At 37.7% G+C, this 24614-nt stretch overlaps 2 protein-coding genes across 5 annotated transcripts in view; one reads left to right on the top strand and one right to left on the bottom strand.

Moving 5' to 3' along the window:
• Positions 1–24614, bottom strand: part of cenpp (centromere protein P) — a 401228-nt gene that overhangs the window by 234819 nt on the left and 141795 nt on the right. For all 4 annotated transcript variants that reach the window (XM_059944631.1, XM_059944629.1, XM_059944633.1 and 1 more), the window contains one exon: positions 18627–18723. In XM_059944631.1, the coding sequence (XP_059800614.1) occupies positions 18627–18723 (97 nt within the window). The remainder of the gene's footprint in view (positions 1–18626; positions 18724–24614) is intronic.
• On the top strand, positions 1777–18591 carry ogna (osteoglycin, paralog a). The gene is made up of 6 exons (XM_059944899.1): positions 1777–2275; positions 5972–6083; positions 7049–7207; positions 14286–14488; positions 15757–15852; positions 16811–18591. The coding sequence occupies exons 1-6, from the start codon at positions 1892–1894 to the stop codon at positions 17000–17002; spliced, it is 1146 nt and encodes a 381-aa protein (XP_059800882.1). The 5' UTR covers positions 1777–1891; the 3' UTR covers positions 17003–18591.

Below are 24614 nucleotides of genomic sequence, written 5' to 3'. Positions count from 1 at the left end.
AAAATAGGGGGGAAATTTATTGTGCGTTGAACTTACTGGTTAACTCTTACACCATTAAAGTTCTCTAAATTATTTTTGAATGAGCTGTAGCTGTCAGAAAGAAATGCAAGGGTTTATAACAATTCTTTTCAAGTGTTACTCATACTTTAGTACAAAGTAGTTTTGAAGAAGATGTGATTTTATGATTAAGTTTTTGTCATTTTAAATTTATTAAAAACATAATTCATTCATGGACTTTGTAAACTGATCACTTTCTAAACAGATTAGTATACATCAAAAATCTTTAAGAATATCAATTTCTTCATACCTTAACAGTTTGACTGACATAAATCAGATTTTAAACAAGAAAAATGATCAAGATGGTTCATAACTGGACATACAGGATTAAAAATTCATTTGAACAATTCTGAAATAAATAACCTATTACTGTTGAAAATTTGCTGAACCAGGAGCAGACTGTTATGTGCATAATTCTGGGCGTCACAATACTTCTACTTTACTTTGATACTATTTACTATGATACATATCATGACTTTCTGCCCGGTCTCATTTTTGGGCATAAAACTTCCCCAAGCAGTTACACAAAACACAAGATTTGTTTCTCGTGAAATTTACAACTTCACTGGTCAGAGAAAAAAAAATTATTTTCTCACTGAATTTTTACTTAGTATGCTTCTCCTGAAACCATGGTGTTTAAAAATTTAACACTCAAGCAGCGTTTTTGTCCCTAATGAGACTCATGACCTCCTATGTTTGTCTCAACTGTTCTCTCCATGGATATTTTCAATTTGCTTTCTTCAGGATTACACCACGCTGTTGCTGTGGATCTTTGCCACCCCAGTTTGAAGCTCCCTGCTACATTAGGGAAGCACTCAAAAGAAAGAAACCATCCACTCTTTTTCAGTCCACAGAAGAAAGCATAGCAGATTTCCCCAAAGCGCAGGTATTTGTAGAATACACTCCTGTTTTTACAGACACCTTCATGCAAACCCCTGTCAAGAATGTGTGTCTGTAGCTCTAGAGGTTCTCTCTGGCCCCAGTACACAAAGAAAATATTTCCTTCAGGCACACTCTCACCAGTCCGCTCAGATGCCTAAGAATCCTCTGAGAGCATTTTACTACCCCTACACTTCATTGTAATAACCATTCATTCAACTGGAATCTTCTCATGCAGGAACAAAGTTGTTGTAATAGATTGCATCTGTTGCACCACATGCTGACAATGTGAGAAGTTGCAAAGTGTCAACAGAGAACAACATACATCAATTATATCAGTTCCACACAATACATAGGGAAGCTGATCAGTGTTACACATTGAATTTTGCAATTGAAATTCACAGATTTTGTACATCTTTCATAATACTTAGGGCAAAGCACACAAAGAAAAGGAATTTTGAATGATGTATGGATAGACCAAGCAACACGCATACTCTTTTCCAGGCTGATAGTTCCAATCAGGAAATGGCCAGATTAATAAATAAATAAAAAGTCCTTAATGGACATTTTTTGCAAAGGTCTGGGTGGAGGGAAGGAAATAAGTAGGACAAGAGTGCTCTCCCAGCCCTAAATAAAAAACATACTGCAAACACATTTTTTTTCCATTCCTGCCATCAGCCAGCCTTCCAAATTTAGTATGGTCAGAGCTTGATACTCTTTGGCACTAAGTGTTCTTTGCCAGATAAATGTCAAAAGTTAAAGCCAGCCCCTATGTTACACAACTAGGCAAATTATATTCAATTCATGTGTACTGTATCAAAACACACTTTAAAATGTTAATTTAAAACACAAGATCCCGAATGTCACAGAAATGTTTGCAAAATATGCTTCGCTACCGACATAATGAGCTTTTTATTGTTCAGTTTAGAATTTACAGAGACTGGCTGTGTGAACCATGACTACTATTGCAACTGTAACTAAGAATGGAGTTCAGGGGGTTAAGAAATATCACGCAGTCTCATTCTTCTGCAACTTCTGGCACCAGCCGGTGAAAGCTTTAAATACTGATTTGACAGATTCTACGTTTCAACAGCAAGGGACTGCTCTGTCCAGTATTTCAGCTTTTCAATTTTTCTCAGAACTTACTTTTCTTGGTCTTTGGTCCAAAATGAATGCTGTGTGCCCTTTACTTTTTGTGATTACATTTGTACAATTAGTATTCACAGCACCAGCTAATAAGGAAGAGGAATTTAATGTGCATTATTTGGACATGGATTCTCTTGATGCAGAACTTGATTATGAATATGAAGATGAACTACAAGAAACAAAACAAATACAGGTAATTCTTTAATATTTAGGCAACTAGCCTTAGGTTCTATATCATCAAGATACTCACATTTACATTTGCAATGTATAAGATACATAGATCAGAAATAATATTTACAGAACAGTCATTAATGAATGTTATTGTCTTTTAGACAAATAAACAGACTGGAATAATTATTTAGTCATATAATCACTTATGTTCAAGACAGCAAAATATGTTTGTGGGCAAAATTATTAAATAATGTTGCTTCAAAACTGTTCAATGTTATTTTATTCAGAACTCGCTCTTGCTTAAACTATACTTAAGCAAGAGAGTAAGTTTGAATAAAAGTCAGACAAGGGGAACACTTGAAAGTTTTATAGTACTACAGCATTATTTACAAATAATTTAGCAAACAAGTTTTGATGTGAAAAATATGGAAGTTAATTACTATTGAGAGATTTATTACTACCAGGTCTGATATGAGTTTCATATCAGCTCATTCCACTGCTTAATGCTTTGCTCAGAGTGATTGTCAAGTATCTTGCACACAACATATACAAGTTACTTCTAATATGTAAAAGCTATTAGAATCCTAAATAGGCTTTACTTAAGAGTGCTAAAATATGTGAGGAAAACTTTTTTCTGGACCAAATCAGTACGAGTAGATTTTTTTTGGTTGCTGTTCATAATTAAATTGCATCAATCCCCAAATGATGTACTATAACACTGCAAAATACCAGAATGCACACTTAGACATTATTAAAATGAAAAAACACATTAAATTGCTACATCTGATTTTAAAATGGTTTGTAAAAATGGTTAAAAAATTAGATCTGACAACTAGGTTATTAAAAAAATATTTTGTTTTACAATCTTCACTTAAGTCTGGCCAGATGCAGTCAGTCTGCAGGTGAAGTGGTGGTGCATTACACATAGCATGAATATCATGTGCAGAATGAAAGAATTACTAAATTCCAGAAAGTACTTATAACAGACAAACTCTTCTGGGACAGGTAGCACATCAGTAATGATCTCCACAAGATCACTGGCTTTCCATTCAGTAATGCCCAATGAAGGAAAAAGTACAAATGGTCGATCCAGTGATGAGGCAACTTTTCCCACACAAAAAAAGACAGATTATTCAAGGCAACTTAGATTTAATAGAAATCCACTTGAGACTGTTCTCGTTTCACACTCCCAAATTTGGCAACTCAGTTAAAATGCTAATGATATTTATTTTATTTCTTATTCTCAGCTTTTTGCCTCATAATTGTAGACTGACCCTTTTTGGGTACAGTTCAGTGATTTTATCAGTATTCCACAGAACTGAGAATTTTCATTTGTATACATTTTTAAAAATCCACTGAAGAGACTTAACTTTTCAACTCTAAAAAGAACGACCACAGGGATTATAATTATTGGCAAGATTGTGCTGGACTTGGCCCACTAGCTGAATTTGCTGCCAATGGTCCCTACACATCCAAATGTACCTATGTTGGATACTTTCCCCCAAGCAGTTAGGCTGATCAACACTTTCACCCATTAACTTTACCACTACTTTATTATTTCCTGTCGATCCTCTCCATTATCAACCATAGTCCAGTTCAGGTTTTAATTCAGATATTTCTTATCCAAAAATTTTCTTTTTTTTGCATGTTACATAGATCTTTTATTTCCCCCCCCATCCATTTCCACATATATGCCCATACTTGTATTCTTCTAGTCATTTTCAAAGCCTTTACACCATTGGCCTGTGCGTTCCCATAGATAAACACTTCAAAAGCCATGCATGAGATTCTTAAAACAAGATGAATAGAAATATAATTCCTGCATTTCTGACCATCATTGTTAGTACAGAGTATTAACAGAGTAACAAACAAACTATTTGGCTACTAACAAAAACAAAATATAATTTATCAAACTGACCCAAACCTGAGATTATGTTTCACATGGGCCTCCTCCAAGCCTATCACACATTTCCTGTTCCATTCCCTTTCATCAAGTTACCATGCTTCCTCTTAAACGTACCAATACTTCTCATTTCAGCTTTTCCATGCATCAGGGATTTTCACTTTCTAATCATTTTCTGTATTAACAGCATTATTCCTGGATTTCTAATTATACACAGTTAACTGCAATAATCTAGAATTTGTTCTGTGAAGCTCTGCTGTTACAGTCTTCGGAGATTCATTAACCCATAATTAGTGATTTGGCATGAATTTCAATATTGTATGTATTGTTTTTAAGGTGATCATTAAAAATAAGGCCCTTTTTGAATGAATATTCCAATTGTGAACCAGGGTGAATTCATTATCAAATGTTCCTCTTGGACAGGAAAAAATATTTGAGAAATACGGTATCAGTATCTCTGAGGAAAAAAAATTAAATTTTTTTAAAAGTTTAAAAATATTTAGATTTCATGTTCTACCTTCATGCCATGTGTATGTCTCAACCTGCAATTCACTTTCCACAAGATATTTAAAACGTGGTTCCTGTCTAAGAGAATTCTTCATTCTGACTGTCTGTAAATCCTGCTTGATGACATCATTGTAAGAGGGTGCCAAAGACCCACTACTGCCTGTGCTTGGTTGTAAATCAAATCGGTAAAAGGGAAACTTGCACATTGAACTGCTTAATTTTTACAGTAAGTTTCTACAAAGTCAGTGGCCTGTGCCATTCCTTTGCAGCTTCTATAGAAATTCCTCAAGCACTCCTGAGAATGGAAAATAAACATGGAAAAGATTTCAATTGGCACGTGGAAATACTTATCAGTGAAACAAAATAAATGGCCAAAGATGAAAGTTTTGATAGCATTTTTTAAAAGGGATAATTCATTTAAGAACCAGGAATATCATTCTTGAAAGCTGTAATTGATCTTCTATCCACAGCTGGTGAAAGGAAGAGCAATTCCAGATTTCTGCTGCCCTCTTCGTATAAATGTTTTTCAAAATGGAATAACTAATATTGAAATCATGCCCTGCAATTCCTGGCACCCCCACCAGATCAATTAATTCCTCTTTATCAATGCTACTGAATCATGTCTGACATCTATTAGTCCACAAAACTCAAGCAATGCTTTATATTTATGCATCACTCACAGATTATTAAAATATGAGTGGCAAGAATAATAGCCGTACTGTTCAGGATGTCCTCCAAAATCTGGCTTGAAAATAAAAACATTCCAGACATTAAAGAATTTGCCAGAAATAAGAAAAAAGATAACTAAGTTTGTCATGGAGGTTGCAAACTGATTTCTGAGAATGTCTTGAAGCAAAATGAATCCAAAAGAAGCTCTATTTATTCAAAAAGGCAGGGAAGGTGTGTAGCAGCCAGTATTCTGCACCTGTCTCAAAATTTCCCTAATAATTTATAGCATCATGGAATGAAACCTTCTTCAAACTCTGTAAATCCCACAGAAATACATTTGGACTTTTTAAAAATTATTTATCATATAGAAAATGATCACATTAACAACTACATAAATGAAAAGAAGAATGAGGGAGTTAATAGTGGAAAATAAGTGCCTAACAATGTAAATTGCTAAGATAAGAACTCATGCACATACTAATATACACTGGTGTCTCTACCCTCAGCTATAGTGCTTTGCTCATAAACTTTTCATGGTGCTTTGTTGTGGAATCTGCACACGATTTATTGTTGGTGTAGATATAACATGGGAAAAATCCAAACTACATGTTTGAACAAGAATTTTTTTGTTGTTGAAAGCTAAAAGAAATTATCACCTCAAGGCATGATGATACTGACAAGAGCCAAGAAGTGGAACTTTCACGTTTTATCAGGTCCCCAACAATAGCGCCAGAACCAGATAATCCTGCAGGTAAGAACCAACTTATTTTCTCATCTTATTATTTGAATACCTCTTGTATTTAAGTGTTAAAATATTAGTGCTTCATCCATAAACTATTAGCAGTGAACAAGATACATCTTTAAAACTTCCAAATAATTGCAATGGCAAATGAGGACTGTAAGATATATCTGCTAATATTCCATTCAATGAATAATGGCCCAATAAAATATGTCGGCTTTAGAATTTTAAATGGTTGTATCCCGCACACAATACTAATTATATTGTTTAGTTCAATCTGAATGTGTAAAAGAGTTATATTTGTTGGTTAAGCCAAAATTACATTTGCTTCTTTTCTTTCTGTAAATAAAAATAAATTTCAATAGATGGCTCAAAAAACACACACACTGTGTCCCTTAGATATTAAATATAATTAAATGTCCAGGTTTTTTACTGATACATAATTCAACCCACATTGTTCAAAGTAAAATGAAAGTAAGTTTCAACATATATAATTTTAAATGGCGACAACTGAGCAAACACAATGAGTCTACATGACACTCGAAAATAATCACCATCAAATTGACCACTTGTGTAAAACCCTAATTATTGTTTCAAATTGAGTAGCTTCATTACTACGCCTACCAGTAAGTTTATTTTGCTGATTTTGATTCAACAATGCTAACAATTTGAAACTAGGAAAATCTATGCCACTATATACCCTATCAGAATGCCAAATTGGATTCAAAATGTCACAAGAATCATAGAGAAAACACCAACAATGCACATTATTCCACATTTTCATAATTATAATTGAAGTCAAACTGCAACACCTGATAGTTGTGAATTGTAGATCAAGTCAAAGTAACTAATAAAAGACAAATCCTCTGACAATCTGAATGCAGGTACAAGCTTCATAGATATATATGTTAAAGAGGTTATTAATGATGACATTTCATTGGAGCCATTGAGATATTCTTTAAAAATATATATTTCAGACATGCCAACTTGCCTTCTGTGTGTCTGCCTAACTGGCTCTGTATACTGTGATGAGACTGAGATTGAAGAAATTCCAATTTTGCCAAAGGAAACATCATATATTTATGCACGATTCAACAATATTAAAAGAGTCACAGTAAAAGATTTTGCCGATTTCCGTGAGTACATTTTGATATTTGTTCTAAAAGCAAAATAGAGATAACATAACACGAGGAGATAAATAAATGTAACTATATACATAATTTGACAATGCTAATGGGCAACAAAAACAAAATTACTTGTGTAAAAATCTGTTGTAATGTTTACAACTTTTGATGTAAATTATTGATCTTTCAAAATATAAAATAATTACTTCAGACTATGACTTATTGAGGTACAGCACTAATAATACAAAGTTTTATGGATTTCAGCACAAATAAACTAGATGGTGTAGAGAAAAACAAAGTTAAAAATGATTAATTTTTCTCTTTTGAGGAATTTGTGGTTAAGATTTCGACTTTGAAATCTTGGAACAATGCAAAACACAGGATAAATCTAATTATATTATTGCCATTGATCTTTTCAAACAGTATCTCAGAAAATAATGTATAGAATACATTACTTTTATTTTGATTCAGCAATCATGAATCAGCTCCAAACCTCATATTAGAGTTTGAACATTACTCTTGAAGCAATACTTGGTCAAGATCATTCACTCACCAGTCTGACAATGACATGATAGAAAATTTATATTAGAACTGTGGTGCAACTCTTCATACTTATTGATTTGAACAATAGATGTATAGCCAATGTGATATGGTTGAAAGGATTCAAAATGCAGTTCTGTTGCTAAGAGATTTCATAAGCTATCGAAAGAAATTACAAAGGTTGCCAGTTCTAATTACTTACTCTCAGTAACTGGGGGAGCAACCTACCAGGGGAAAATCTTAGCAGCCAGGCTTGAGATTGAGAATTCCAGACTGTACGTTGACTCGCGGGTGCCGGATTCAGATCAAATGCACATCATTCTTAAAGGGAAGGTGAGCAGCTGAAAGATGCAGAACATATTGGTACAAACACATAGGTAGGAAAAGAGATGAGGTCCTGAGGAGTTAATATAGGGAGTTAGAAGCAAGACTTCAAAAGTAGTAATCTCCGGTTTGCTAACTGTACCATGCGCCAGTGAAGGTAAGTAAAGGATTATTTGGCAGATGAAATGGTACAGGGGGCAGTGGTTCAGATTTGTGAATCATGGGATCACTTTTGGGAAAGTATAATCTATACAAAAGGAACTCAACAGTGACCAATGTTATCATGGACAGGTTTGCCAAAGCTACTCAGGGAGAGTTTAATCGAAGCCAGCGGGGGGGGATAAGAGATAAGTAAAAAGAGGTGGGGAGGAGTGCCTTGGGGAGTGGCTTTTCTAATCAGGGATAATATCATTGCTATAGAAAGGAAGGATGCCATGGAAAGATCACTTAGTGAGTTACTGTGGGTGGAGGTCAGAAATAGAAAGAAGCAATCACTCTATGAGAATTATTCTATAGCCCCTAGCCCCCCCACCTCCAAAAGCAACATGAAGAGCAGAGGAATAGGCAGATTTTGGAATGGTGCAAAAAGAACAGAGTTGTCGTCATGGGTGACTTCATCTCCCCTAATATTGACACCTCCTTGGTGCAAAAGGTTTAGTTTGAGTAGAATTTGTTAGGTGTCTAAGAAAGACTTTTGACAGTATGTGAACAGGACCTCTAAAGGAAAGGCCATACTGGATCTGGTACAAAGTAATGATGTTGGTCGAATAACAGACCTTTCAGTGGGTGAGAAATTTTTGAGATAGTGACAATTCCCAGACCTTTAGCATAGGCAAGGACAACAAATAAGAGCAGAGAATAGGAAAGAATTGTATTTAATTGGGAGAGGGCAAATTACAATGGTGCTAGCAGGAAATCGGGAGTGTAAATTGGGATCAGATGTTTTCAGGGAAATGCAGCACAGAAATGTGGAGGTTGCTTAGGGGCCACTTGCAGGAGGTACTGCATAGGTCTGTCCCACTAAGAGAGGGGATAGATGATAGGGTGAAGGAACTGATAAGAGAGGTGAAACATCTAGCCAAGAGGAAGGAGGAGGCATATGTAAAATTTATGAAGCAAAAATCAGGCAAAGCTTCTGAGAATTATAAGGTAGCCAGGAAGGAGCTTAAGTGATGACTGAGAACAGCTAGAAGGGCACATGAGAAGGCCATGTGCCAATGTAAGATTAAGGAAACCTGAACTCCACACATACTTGAATAACAGGATGATGACTGGAGTGCAAGCAGCACTGCTCAGGAAGCACTTGCCTGGAGGCAGAAGAGGTAGGAGAGGCATTAATGAATACTTTGCTTCAGGGAGGGACTTTGATGAATGTGAGGCCAGTGCAGTGCAGGAGCATGTTGACGCTTTGAAGAAGGTAGTGTTGGAACTTCTGAAAAACATCAGAGTAGTTCCTGGGGCCAGAAAGGATGTATCCCAGATTTCTAAGGGAAGTAATGGAAGATATTTCCAGGGTGATGAAAATAATCTTCAGGGCTTCACTGGCTACAAAAGTGGTACCAGAGGATTGGAGGATGGCAATAGTTGTTCCAGTATTCAAGAAATGTAATAGGAATAGGAGGTGCTTGCTATCTTGAGGAAAATCAGAGTAGATAAATCCCCAGGACCTTACAGGGTATTCCCTCGGACCTTGAAGGAGACTAGTTTTGAAATTGCGGGGGCCCTGGCAGATATATTTAAAATGTTGGTATCTACGGGTGAGGTGCCGGAGGATTGGAGGATAGCTCATGTTGTTCCGTTGTTTAAAAAGGGCTCTAAAAGTAATCCGGAAAATTATAGGCTGGTAAGTTTGACATCGGTAGTAGGTAAATTATTGGAAGAAGTACTAAGAGATAGGATCGACAAGTATTTGGATGGACAGGGACTTATTATTAGGGAGAGTCAACACAGCTTCATGCATGGTAGGTCATGTTTAACAAACTTAATTGAGCTTTTTTGAGGAGGTTGCAAGGAAAGTGGATGAAGGGAAGGCAGTGGATGTTGTCTACATGGACTTCAGTAAGGCCTTTGACAAGGTCCCACATGGGAGGTCAGTTAGGAAGATTCATTCGCTACTTATACATGGTAAGGTAGTAAATTGGATTAGACATTGGCTCAATGGGAGAAGTCAGAGAGTGGTAGAGGAGGATTGCTTCCCTGAATGGAGACCTGTGAGTAGTGGTGTGCCACAGGGATCACTGCTGGATCCATTGTTATTTATCATCTATATCAATGATCTGGACGATACTGTGGTAAATTGGATCAGCAAATTTGCTGGATACAAAGATTGGAGGTGTAGTGGACAGTGAGGAAGGTTTTCAAAGCTTGCAGAGGGATCTTGACCAGCTGGAAAAATGGGCTGAAAAATGGCAGATGGAGTTTAATACAGACAAGTGTGAGGTATTGCACTTTGGAAGGAAAAACCAAGGTAGAACATGGTAGGGCACTGAGGAGTGCAGTAGAACAGAGGGATCTGGGAATACAGATACAAAATTCCCTAAAAGTGGCACCACAGGTAGATAGGGTCGTAAAGAGAGCTTTTGGTACATTGGCCTTTGTAAATCAAAGTACTGAGTATAAGAGTTGGAATGTTATGGCGAGGTTGTATAAGGCATTGGTGAGGCCGAATTTGGAGTATTGTGTGCAGTTTTGGTCACCGAATTACAGGTAGGATATTAATAAGGTTGAAAGAGTGCAGAGAAGGTTTATAAGGATGTTGCCGGGACTTGAGAAACTGAGTTACAGAGAAAGGTTTAATAGGTTAGGACTTTATTCCCTGGAGCGTAGAAGAATGAGGGGAGACTTGATAGAGGTATATAAAATTATGATGGGTATAGATAGAGCAGACTTTTTCCACTGAGGCTAGGGGAGAAAAAAAACCCAGAGGTCATGGGTTAAGAGTGAAGGGGGAAAAGTTTAAAGGGAGCACAGGGGGGGGGGGGGCTTCTTCACACAGAGAGTGGTGGGAGTGTGGAATGAGCTGCCAGATGAAGTGGTAAATGCGGGTTCACTTTTAACATTTGAGACAAACTTGGACAGGTAAATGGTTGAGAGGTATATGGAGGGATATGGGCAGGTCAGTGGGACTAGGCAGAAAAATGGTTTGGCACAGCCAAGAAGGCCTGTTTCTGTGCTGTAATGTTCTGTGGTGCTATGGTTCTATGGAATAATCTTGGGAATTACAGATCAATGAGTCTCACATCGGTGGGGAGGGGAATGGTGAATGTGGTGTACACTGCCTATAAAAAGTATTCTCTTTCAATATTTGTATTAATTTCTACATAGAAGAATACAGAGTACAAGAAGATGTATATTATAAGTCAAAAAAGATAAAATAAAACCAAATACATGATATAAAAGTATTCACCCCTCCTTGGAAATTTTCACGTTTTATTGGTTTACAACATTGAATCACAGTGACTTAATTTGACTTTTTTTGACAATGATCAGCCAAAAGACTTCCATGTCTAAGTGTAAACAGATCTCTACAAAGTGATCTAAATTAATTACAAATATAAAACACAAAATAATTGATTGTGTAAGTATTCACTCCCTTTAACATGAGACACCAAATCATCACTGGTGCAGCTAATTGGTTTTAGAAGTCACATTATTATTTAAATGGAGATCACCTGTGTACAGTCAAGGTGTTTCAATTGACTGCAGTGAAAATATATCTGGATCTGGAAGGTCCAACTGCTGGTGAGTCAGTATCCTGACAAAAGCTACACCATGAAGACAAAAGAACACTCCAAGCAACTCTGTCGAAGGTCAATTCAGGAGATTGATACATGAAAGATTTCCATGTCACTTAATATCCTTGGAGTACAGTTAAGTCAATCAAGAAACACACCATCCCTACCGGGAAGTGTGGTGGTGGCTGCATCATGCGTTGGGATTGCTTCACTGCAGCAGACCCTGGAAGGGTTCTGATGGTAGATGGTAAAATGAATGCAGTAAAATGCAGGGAAATCCTGCAGGAAAACCTGATGCAATCTGCAAAAGAACTGCAACTTGCAAGATGACTTGTTTTCCAGCATGAAAATGACCCCAAGCATTAAGCCAAAACTACACAGGAATAGCTTAAAAACAACAAAAAATGCCCTGAAGTGGTCAAGTCAGAGTCCAGACCTCAATCCAATTGAGAATTTGTGGCTGGACTTGATTAGAGCTGTTCACTCATAATCTCCTTGCAATCTGACAGAGCTTGAATAGATTTGAAAAGAAGAATGGGGAAAATTTGCAGTATCCAGATGTGCAAAGCTGATAGAAACCTGTCAACACAGACTCAAGGCTGTAATTGCTGCCAAAGGTGCATCTACTAAAAACTGACCTGAAGGGGGTGAATACTTATGCAATCCATTATTTTGTGTTTTATATTTGTAATTAATTTAGGTCACTTTGTAGCGATCTGTTTTCACTTTAACAGGAAAGAGTCCTTTTCTGTTGATCAGAATCAAAAAAGCCCAATTAAATCCACTGTGATTCAATGTTATAAAACAATAAAACATTAAGCCAACCAAGGGGGGGGGGGTGAATAATTTTTATAGGCACTGTACTGTATATGATTTTCATCATGCCAGATGGGACTCAAACCCACAATCCCAGGCTTAGGAGGCCAGTTCCTTTTCCATTAGGTCACTGGCACCTCAAAACGAGTTGCTTCGGGCAGGTGGGGCTTGTCAGCCTTGGGCAGCAGCCTGCCTAGGAGAAGGAGAATCTGATTTTAAATGTCTGCTGCCTTGCAGTCATACCTACCTATGGAGAAAGGCTTTGGGAGTAGACCCCGAGGAAGAAATCTGGAGCCAGGGTCCTTAAGGCAGTTTGATGTTGTTTACAACTTCACTTTGGCATCCTTTGTGACAACACTGATGCCAAGCTGTATCAGCGCTTGCCTTTCCCTTGGACTACATCAGTGATATGGAGAGGGGGCACCTGCTGCATGGACAACAGCCGGTTCTTCAAATCTTCTTGCCCAGGCTTGCTCCCTGGAGTGGATATAGTCAACCAGAGGCACAAACCCATGATCCCCTGGGATAGACAGCTGCCTACTACTATATGGATTTTAGTCAGGCATTTGACAACATTCTCCATGGTCAGTTCATCCAGAAAGTCATGATACAAGGGACACAAGGAAACTTGTCTGTGTTGATTCGGAACTGGCTTGTCCATAGAAGGCAGAGGGCGGTAGCATATGGGCTGCATTCTGCCTGGAGGCTGGTGACCAGTGGTATTCTACAGAGATACGTTTGGTGACCTCTTAGTTGTTTTTATATGTAATTTGGATCAGGAAATGGAGGCATGTATTAGTAAGTTTGCACAAAGGTTGGAGGTGTTGTGGATAGTGTAAAAGATTTTCACAAGTTACAACAGGATATGGACAGAATGCAGAGCTGGTTGGATAAGTGTCTGATGGAGTTCATTGCGGAAAAGTGTGAAGCAATACACTTTAAAAGACTGGCAGAGAGAACCACCAACACCTTTAACCTCATGGTGGCAATGGCCAATGCCAGAGGACATTTGTTTGAGATTAATGGAGGAGAGTTTAGAGAAGATGTCAGAGGCAGGGTTTCTTTCCAGAGAGGTGTACCTGCCTGGAACGCACTGCCAGAAGTGGTAGTAGAGGGGAATATAATAGGCATATTAAATAGACTCTAAGCTAGCACATGGATGTGATAAAGAAGGAGGGCTATAGTTTGTTTTGAAGTGAAGGATTAGGTTGATCATGGAGTAGTTTTACATAGGTCTACACAACATTATGAGCTTAAGGGCTTGTCCTATGCTGTACTACTATGTTCTAAGTAGTAAGAGAGTACAGGTTTCTGATAAAAGATTCAGGGGAACAATCCAGTGACTAAGTATTAGAACACACAATTATATTCAGAAATCAGTGTTTGGCACAAACGCGCACAAAAGATAAGCAGCTGCTGCTGGAGGAATGTGCATGCCCACATGTGCATGTTGGTGAGTGTCAGGAACATGGGGTGGTGCACATATGCAAACACGTGTGGTGTCAGTGCAGGCATGTGGGTGCTGCATATTGGATGGATGATGTTAACGATTTGAAAAAGGGAATTATAAAATATGTATTGCATAAGCAAGAAACTTATTTTTGAGGAAATTATTCTGATCAAATAGTAAAACTGATACACAAGTCATTTTTCAATCTTTTTTAAATTATATATAGCAACTCTGAGAGGGATTGATCTGTCTGGAAACCAAATTACTGAAATAGAAGATAAGGTCTTTGCACAACTTCCGGAACTGGAATATTTGACGCTTACTGATAACAGGCTCACTCGTCTGCCTGCTTTACCACCAAAACTTATAACGTTGGATGCACAACACAACCGCATCAAAAGCAATGGAATAAAACGCAATGCTTTTAAGGTAATGTGTAAAGAATATTAGGCCTCCTTATTTTAAGTTCCCTTTGGGTGTGCTTCTCTGTTGCTGATCTTTGCTGATCAAGCAAGGGTAGAAGAGCTCTTTTCAAGTTCAATTGTCATTTAAGGCAAACCACTTGAATGTCTGTTTGTATCTTGATATGGTTCCATCTTTATCACAATATTAAATAGAACAGTTCAAAGTTACATAAAATTAAATTTGAATGTGATAAAGCTATCTTCCCCACCCCCTTCTCAATCTGTTTTGTCCTTTGACATAACCGTACATAGCATTTTCCAAAGTCCCTCCATTGTCCAGATGGATGGAAATACACTGGCTTCATTCTATTTATGCCACTCAGATCTTGGAGCTGGCTTCATCATTCAATATGATCATAATTATCCATCATCTAAATTACTACCCTGTTCCTGTTTTTGTTCTATATTCTATAGAGGTGTATAAGATGATGAGAGGCATTGGTCGTGTGGATAGTCAGAGGCTTTTTCCCAGGGCTGGAATGGCTAGCACGAGAGGGCACAGTTTTAATGTGCTTGGAAGTAGGTACAGAGGAGATGTTAGGGATGTTTTTTTTTTTGAGAGTGGTGAGTGCGTGGAATGGGCTGCCGGCGACAGTGGTGGAGGCAGATACGATAGGGTCTTTTAAGAGACTCCTGGACGGGTACAACAAGTTCAGAAAAATAGAGGGCTATAGATAACCCTAGGTAATTTCTAAGGTCAGGACATGTTCAGCACAGCTTTGTGGGCTGAAGGGCCTGTATTGTGCTGTAGGTTTTCTATGTTTCTATTCCTTTATCTCCTCAGCCACTGATATCAGATAGAGGTCTTTATTCAATGATTTGGCCTCAAATGTCTTCTGCAGTATTTAATTCCAGATGCTCACTTCTGTTTGAGATGAAAATTGTGTATCAGTTTCTTACCCCATCCTAATGGCCCAGCCTGCATCTTCAGATTGTAACATCTGTTCTAGATGACAACAGCAGAAAAATATTCCTTGCAGCTAATCTATCCAAACACATCAGAATCTTAAAAAATCCAATGAGGTCCCCTCTCATTCTTCTAAACTTTAGAAAATACAAATATTGTAATGAGTCCAAACTCTCTTCATACATCCCAGGAATCAACGTGAACAGTTTCCAAGATTGTGCGATTTAATGGAAAATTCTGCACTATACTGAGCACAAAACTTAAGTATTTCATTTCACTACCTTCAAAGTTGGAGATAACAAATCTAACTGATTTTTTTTCCCCAGAACTTGGCCAGACTGCAGTATCTTTACCTAGGATACAACAAACTGGATAAAGTACCCGATAACTTACCCCAGAGTATTCGCGTGCTTCATTTACAGGTTAGATATCTAACATGTTTAAATTGAAACTAAGCTTTATCATGCTTCTACCCTATGAATATTTATTTATACTGTGCAAATTAAAAAGAACATAAAGAAATAGAAATTAGCGAATCGTTAATATTCTAGCAACATGCTCTTATTACATTTTTCTCAATATAATTTGCTTACTTAATCTATTTTTCACTTTTCTGATATTTTCTGTAGTCAGAGAAATCTCTTGAGCAGAGAGGCTGAATTTCATTCAATGAAATTAATCAATATAACATGACATTGTAAATAATAATCAGTCTAATAAATAACCACTGCAATGTCTACTTTCGTGGTAGACAATAATCCAACTATACTAATCTTCTGGATTGCGCAATTATAAACAAGCGTATTTACAAGATTTTTTTTAAAACAAAAGGCAGAGTTTCTTCACAGCCACAAGTCTCATGTATCTTAAATTTCCAAAAAGCCTCTTATCATCAATTGTAAACAAAGTTTATTCTGTACAAATTAGTTGCATTAAGTAATGTATCCTGTGTATCTTTCTACATTTGTAGAAGAATACACAGAATCAGCATTCCTTCCTAAAAATAAAAATTTCCACTAACTATAGCAGAGCAATAGTTGTTCAAAACTCCATGTATGGTGTTTGGATATGCATCTTAGCCAAAGAACAGTGAATCTTTTGTCAATAATGCAAAAGAAGTTGCAAAATACTAATATATGCAATGAATAATCAATCAGCATTGCTCTAGGGGGCACAATTTTGAATCAGGTGAAAACATTTTCAAGGTGAAATATCTGCTCTGAAAATCTACAAATATGACCATTTAGAATATAGCTAGAAGACTCAGAGCAAACATCCATCAATTCATTTATCAAGATTGCAAGTCAATATTTCTCAAGGACCACTAAAGTATTAAATTAACTGAAATTTAACAATACCTGTAACCTTTTTATCTTTCAGCATAACAATATATCTTCTATTACGGATAATACATTTTGCAAGCCCATGGATGCCAGTTATATCCGTGATCAGCTGACTGAGATACGGCTTGAAGAGAATCCTATCAATTTGGCAGAATACCCCAATAGCTACATCTGCTTGCGAAGGCTGCCTATTGGGAAACCATATTTTGGGAGAGTACACTACTCCTGAAAAATACTTAATCAGAAACTACTTAATGGTTATGGGCGAAGACCAAGGTTTCATGCCAACACCCTCGTATTTAACAAAACACCGCTTTTTCTAAATAGAATTTAACACTAAGGGTTTATTTCATGGCAGTGAAAAACTCAGTTCATTTACTGAAAAAATTGCAACTGCAAGTTTTTAAAATTGATTTACATTTGATTAAAGTTACGCATATTACTGTTTGACTTTTAGTTTCTGAAATACAGTACTATATTGAACTGCATTTAATTCAGTCAAAGTAATGAACTCAACATAGTTCTTCATGTAGTCATTTCATAACATTGTAGCTGCACATCACTTACAAGCATTAATTTTTCTCAACAGGATTCTATTTATTAAAATAAATAAGAGAATCTTCAGAAAAAGTTTTGTAAATATTTTAAAGGAAATAAATCATGTAATTTCCAAATTAGAATCCTATTAAACCATAATTGACATTAAAACAAATCACTAATGTAAAACATTAAAACAAATTTATGACCTTTCTAAACAAACTTCCACTCTTTCTATGATTTACAGTATATTATCATAATCTTCTAAATTATAAATATTATATGATCCATAGTAACTGCAACTTGGGCTTTGTATGCCTGAGAAAAGTTACAATAAATAATTGTAATGTCAGCATTAGTATGTCCATTCAATGTAGAATGACAGAATGAAACAAAACTGCCAGTTGGATGAACCTTCACACAGATAGTCATGGAACTACACTAGGAGGATTAAGAAAGACTTGAAATATAGTTGTTGGAAATATTTATGTATATGAAGCATGTACAAGAAATGTAGAGACGGTACACCGTGAAGGTCAAGACCCTCAACACTGTTGATGAGTAGAGGGGTCCAAGTTCATAGCTCCCTGAAAGTGAAAGGAGAGAGAAGCTGAAGAGAGATCTTATAGAGGCTTATAAGATTATGAAAGGAAAAGATAGAGTTGACAGACAGCATCTTTTTCCCAGAGTTGAAATGTCTAAGACCCGAGAAGGGTAAGTTCAAAGGAGATGTGAGGGGCAAGTTTTTTTTTAAAACACAGATGGTGGGTGGCTGGTGCCTAGGGTGGTGGTAGGTGCAGATAAATTAGAGATTTTTAAGAGATATTTAGATAGGCACATGGATGTGAGGGAAATGGAAGAATATGGCAGAAGGGATTAGTTTAGTTGGCCATTTGACTGCTAATTTAATTGATTCAATACATCGTGGGCTGAAAGGCCTGTTACTGTACTGTACTGTTCTACATAGAAAAGTGGAACTGTATAAAGCAGACACAAGGGGTTCAAATACCCAACTCCTCCTTCTATTTCCACCATTAGATACCAGCAATAGGCAAAGTGACAAATGTGATGGCATATCACTCAGCAAGTTCCAGCTTAGAAAATATTTTCATAACTAGGGGACTTGTGACCAAGCATGGGACAGCTGGACATTGTCAGCATGATACAGTTCAATTTTTATACATTCACTTGCCTTATTGCTAGATCCTGTTTTGGAGTTTTCAAGTTCAAAACACAACATAGTTGTCATATTCGTAAAATGCTAGAAATTCGTAAACAGAAATCTTATAACTGTTTTAAAAATTATTTTGTCTTACCTTGAAATTTCTAAAAGTAGCTTGGCGATATTCATACCATTTTGCAAAGATTGAGATGGTTCTGAAAAACTGTAGGAGGCTCTTCTTTTCTTCAGTTCTATAAAGAATACAATGGCAATTAAAAAGTGCAAAACCAAAATCTAAATAGTTTCAAATCAAACTCAATGTAGTGCAGTGCTAAAATTCACCAAAATGAGTCACAGCCAACAAAAAAAAAAAGCAACTGCTGGAAATCTGAAATAAAAACAGAAAAAAACTCAGTAGGTCACACAGCATCTGTGGAAGGAGAAACAGTTAACGTTTCAGATCTGGGAGTTTTTGTCAGAACTGGAAAAAGAGTGACCAGCTAGTTTATATATTAGAGAAGATTGGGAGAGCAATGGGTGGGACAAAAGGAATTTTTCTGATAAGATGAAATAATATAGGGGAGGCACAGTACTGTGGTGGTGAGCACAATGCTTTACAGTACCAGCAACCCGGGTTCAATTCCCACTGCACACATAAGGAGTTTGCACATTCTCCCCGTGACCGCGTGGGTTTCCCCCGAGTGCTCCAGTTTCCACTCACAGTTGAAAGTCATGCCATTTGGTAGATTAATTGGTCTTTGTAAATTGCCCCATGATTAGGTTAGCATTAAATTGGGGGATCGCTGGGCTGCGCAGCTCAAAGAGCCTACTCCGTGATGTATGTCAATAAATAAATAAAGCAATTAATGGATAGTTTAAAATCAGATAAAAGTACCTTTCTCTGTCTTTTGTATTGCTCATGTTGTATAATATGTGTAATGTTACACATGAGCAAGCCAGTTTATGCAAGTAGAAGGAAAAAAGTATGGTAAGCAAAAGTAGCTATATTTCAAACAAACAGAAAGGAAGAGAATTACCTAATCTTAGAGAATTCAATTTCAAATCTTGTAGGCTGCAAGCTGCACAGACAGAAGAAAGCACTTGGTTCCTTAGCTTGCTTTGGGCCTCATTGTAACTGCAGGAGTCCACAGGCAAATGTCAGAGTGGCAATGGGATGGTGAATTAAAGTGGCAGCCAATTGGAAGGTCAGGATTGCTCCTTCAAGTATTCCACAAAGAGATCACCCAATCTCTGTTTGGTTTCTCCAATGCAGTGGAGACAAAATTTTACAATAGATTGTACAACAGATTGGAAGAGTGCAAATGAATTACTATCTGACCCAAAAAGAATGGCCAGTGGGAGGAGAAAATATCCTGTGGTTATGCAGGAAATACCACATGATTGCAAAATGATGGATGAAGAAGGAAGTCATGAAGAGCGTGATCCCTTCTAATTGCAGAAATAGAAGGGGAGAGGAATGTATCCTCATGATAGAGTCTTATTGGAGCTGGCAGATTTTGTGAGGAATTTTCAGCTGAGTGCATAGACTGATGGAATAGAAAGTAAAAACCAATGGAGATTCTTTTCTTGGCTTGACCAAGAAGAGAAGGCGTAAGAACAAAGATGCAAGAAATAGATGAGTTGAGGTCAGAAGCTCTATCTTCTGTATTATGGTAATGAGGAAGCTACAGTTAAAAAAGGAAGACAAAGGCACCTCCATGGAATCAATCATTACTGAAGCAAATGCAACAAAGGACAGAGAACATAGAGCAGTATGGCACTGCAGAGGCAGTTCGGCCCATGATGTTGTGCCAAACTTGATGCTACTTTATACTAAGTATTCTCTTCCTCTGTTTCATTCATATCCCTCCATTCCCTTTGTATTCATGTGTCTATTTAAAAGCCTCTTAAACTCCACCAAACTGCCTACATCCACCTGCTTTCTAGTAGCCTATTCCAGGCACCAACTACTATGAATAAAAGAAAAACTTGCATGTCTAACCTTAAAAGCATGCCCTCTGTTATTTGATATTTCTACCCTGGGGTACAGATTCTGACTGTCTACCCTATCTATGCCTCTCATGATTAAAAAAAACTCCCCAGCAGATCTCCTTTCAGCCTCAAATGTTCTTGGGAGAACAACCCAAGAGTGCCCAAGTTTCATTATAGCTCATGCATGGGAAACTTCTTCTGCCTCTTCTCCGCAATCTCTGCATCCTTTATATAATGGGGTGACCAGAACTAAACATAATGCTCCAAGTGCTGTTTGACTCAAGTTTATACAGCTGCAGCATTACTTCCTTACATTTATACTCAACACCCCAACCATTGAAGGAAAGCAAACCATAAGTTTACCACATTTCTAATTGTATAGTCACATTCACTTAACTATGGACTTGGAATCCAAATGCTGTTTGCTACCCTTGTCTTTGTAGGTGTGGCACTGATTACAAGTTTTGATGGTGCTTTCAAAGAGGGCATTAAATTGCTACAATGCTTACCATTAATGGTAAACACTGCAGCCATGATAAAAGAGTGTTTGAAAAGTGCAAGGATGACAAACACATAGGCTGCACTATCCTGGATAGTGATGAGATTCTTGAAAGCTCATCATCCATTCATTCATCCAAACTGGTGGAAACTGTTTAATCACTCTTTAGATCATGTATTTCAAGTGTGCAGAAGCTTTGGGGAATCACATGCCAAGATAGTGAGCCTCCAATTTCTTCTTGTAGTAATGTGTGGTTAAGTTTCTAGCAAATGCTTAACCACAAAATGTTAATTTGATTGGATTTACTACATTTAATGCTAAGTGGTACTTTAACTATATGGAGATTTTAAAATGTTCAGACCATTCCTCTTGGGACAGACAGTAAACAAAATGACCAAATAACTATTTTAAACACTTTATGGAGAAGTTCTATTCTTTCTGATAAATGGATCAAACTTCTGGTATCTTCTTTAGCATTACTGGCTAGCTTACCTTCGTATTCCATCCTTTCCTTCTCAATAACTGTTTAGTTGCCTTCTGTTGGTTTTTAAAAGCTTCCCAATCCTCCAAATTCCCACTAATTTTTTGCTCTTTTATATGTCCTCCCTTTGGCTTTTATGTTGGCCTTGACTTCTCTCGTCAGCCACGGTTGTGTCATTGCCTTTAGAATACCTCTTCCTCTTTGGGATGTATACATCTTATCCTTTCCGAATTGCTTCCAGAAATTCCAGCCATTGCGGCTCTGCCATCATCTCTACCAGCATCCTTTTCCAATCAATTTTGGCCAGCCTCTCTCATGGCTCTGTAATTCCCTTTACTCCACTGTAATACTAATACATCTGACTTCAGCTTCTCCTTCTCAAATTTCAGGGTGAATTCAATCATATTATGATCATTTTCCCCTAAACGTTCTTTTACCTTAAAACTCGCTAATCAATCCAGGTTCATTGCACAATACCTAACCTAGAACATCTAATCCCCTAGTGGGATCAAACACAAGCTTTTCTAAAAAGCCATCTCGTAGGCATTCTGGAAATTCTCCCTCTTGGGATCCAGCACCAACCTAATTTTTCCAATCTACCTGCATACTGAAATTCTTCATGAGTATTGTAACATTGTCCTTTTAGCATACATTTTCTATCATCGTTGTAATTTGTAGACCATATCTTTACTACAGCTTGGGGGTCTGTATATAACTCTCATCAGGGTCTTTGCCGTTCCTTAGCTCTACACACAATGATTCAACACCTTCTGAACCAATGTCACCTCTTGCTAATGATTTGACTTCATTATTTTACTGCAAAATTGACTGCAACTTTGCCCTATCATCAGCCTCTCCTTGCTAGCAGTCTCACTACACGATGCCTCTATTTATAAACCAACTACCTTAGCATTATGACTCAGGTACCCATCCCACTGCCAAATTAGTTAAACCCTCCTGAACAGCTCTGGCAAACCTGCCCGCAAGGATATTGTCCCCCCTCAGGTTCAGGTGTAACTATCCCTTTTATGCAGCTCATACCTTCCCCAGAAGAGATCCCAATGGTCCATAAATCTGAACCTCTGTCCCTGCACCAGTTCTTCAACCACGCATTCTCCTGCCAAATCATCCTACTCTTACCCACACTGACGCATAGCACGGGCAGCAATCCAGAGATTACTACCCTGGAGGTTCTGTTTCTCAACTTTCTACACACCTCCCTTTGTATAGGGTATTATGTATATCTCTATCAAATCTCCTCTCAAATTTCTACATTCTAGAGAATAAAGTCCTAACCTATTCAACCTTTCCCTCTAACTCACATCAAGTTCCAGCAACATCCTCGTAAATTTTCTCTGCACTCTTATTTATCTTTTCATCTTATTTCTTGTAGGTAGCTGACCAAAACTAGACACATACTCCAAATTAGGCCTCACCAACATCTAATATAATTTCAACATAACATCCCAACTCCTGTACTCAATACATTGATTTATGAAGGCCAATGTGCCAAAAGCTTCCCTTACAACCTTATCTAGCTTTGACACTACTTTCAGGAATTATGGATCTGTATTCTCAGATTCCCCTGTTCTACAGCATTCCTCAGTACCCTACTGCTAACATTTGCCTGCATTAAATTTGATCCACCATTTTTGAGCCTATTTCTCCACCTGGTCCAGATGCCGCTGTAAGCTTTAATCGTCTTCCTTGCTGTTCACTACATCTCCAATCTTGGTGTCATATGCAAAGTTGCTGATCACGTTTAACACATTATCATCCCGATCATTGATACAGATGACAAACTACAATGGACCCAGCACTGATCCCTGCAGCACACCACCTGTCACAGGCCTTGAGTCAGAAAGACAACCATCTATAAACCCTCTCTGGCTTATTCCGTGAAGCCAATGTCTAATCCAATTTACAACATCATTATAGTAAATGCTACACGACTGAACCTTCTTGATCAAGCTCCAATGCACGGCCTTGCCAAAATCCATATAGACAGTATCCACTGCCTTGCCTTCAACAACGTTCCTAGTAACATCCTCAAAAAACTCTATTAGAGCTGATTTACCAGATAGAAAGCCATGCTGACTATCCCTAATCAGCCTCTGTCTATCCAAATACTTATATATCAAGTCCCTGAGAATACCTTCCAATAACTTTCTGACTACTGATGTCAGGTACATAGGTATGTAGTTTCCTGGCTTGCTCTTGAAGCCCTTCTTAAACAACATTAGCTATCCTCCAGTCCTCTGGTACTTCACCTGTAGCTAAACATGTTTTAAATATCTTTGCTAGGGCTTCTGTAATATCTACACTAGCCACCCACAGAATCCAAGGGAACACCTTGTCAAGCACTGGTGATTCAAATATCCTAATTTGACAGCAAATACCTCCTCCTCCTCTGTAGTCTGTATAGGGTCCGTGCCCTCACTGCTACTTTGCCTCACTTCTACAGACTGAGTCCATCTCCCAAATAAATATAGATGCAAAAAACCTACTTCAGACCTCCCTCACCTTTTTCAGCTCCAAGCAAACTCATGTTTTCTTTTGGACTCTTGATTTAGAACATAGAAAACCTACAACACAATACAGACCCTCCGGCCCACAATGCTGTGCCAAACATGTATTTACTTTAGAAATAGCCCTCTATTTTTCTAAGCTCCATGTACCTATCCAAGAGTCTCTTAAAAGACCCTATTGTATCCACCTCCACCACCATCACGGGCAGCCAATTCCTTGCACTCACCACTCTCTGCGTAAAAAACTTACCACTGACATCTCCTCTCTAACATGAAAGGGCAGCTTAAAACTGCCCTTTCATGTTAGTCATTTCAGCCCTCGGGAAAAGCTTCCGACTATCCACACAGCCGATGCTTCTCATCACCTTATATGCATCTATCAGGTTACCTCCCATCCTCTGTCACTCCAAGGAGAAAAGGTCGTTAACTCAATCTATTCTCATAAGGCATGCTCCTCAATCCAGGCAACATCCTTGTAAATCTCCTCTGCACACTTTCTATAGTATCCACATCCTTCCTGTAATAAGGTGACCAGAACTGAGCACAGTACTCCAAGTGGGGTCTGACCAGGGTCCTATATAGCTGTAACATTACCTCTCAGCTCTTAAACTCAATCCCACAGTTCATGAAGGCCAAAGCACT

This window comes from Hypanus sabinus, chromosome 19 (genome assembly GCF_030144855.1).
Source record: "Hypanus sabinus isolate sHypSab1 chromosome 19, sHypSab1.hap1, whole genome shotgun sequence".
Taxonomy (NCBI): Eukaryota; Metazoa; Chordata; class Chondrichthyes; order Myliobatiformes; family Dasyatidae; genus Hypanus; species Hypanus sabinus.
This window is presented reverse-complemented; position numbering and strand designations above follow the sequence as displayed.

What these genes read in the sequence shown, in the direction of transcription:
- ogna (XM_059944899.1), top strand. Translation starts at nt 1,892, where the DNA reads ATGACTACTATTGCAACTGTAACTAAGAATGGAGTTCAGGGGGTTAAG. An exon ending in AAGAAACAAAACAAATACAG is followed by an intron (nt 2,276 to 5,971) that starts GTAATTCTTTAA and finishes TGTTGTTGAAAG; the next exon opens with CTAAAAGAAATTATCACCTC. An exon ending in AAAAGATTTTGCCGATTTCC is followed by an intron (nt 7,208 to 14,285) that starts GTGAGTACATTT and finishes AATTATATATAG; the next exon opens with CAACTCTGAGAGGGATTGAT.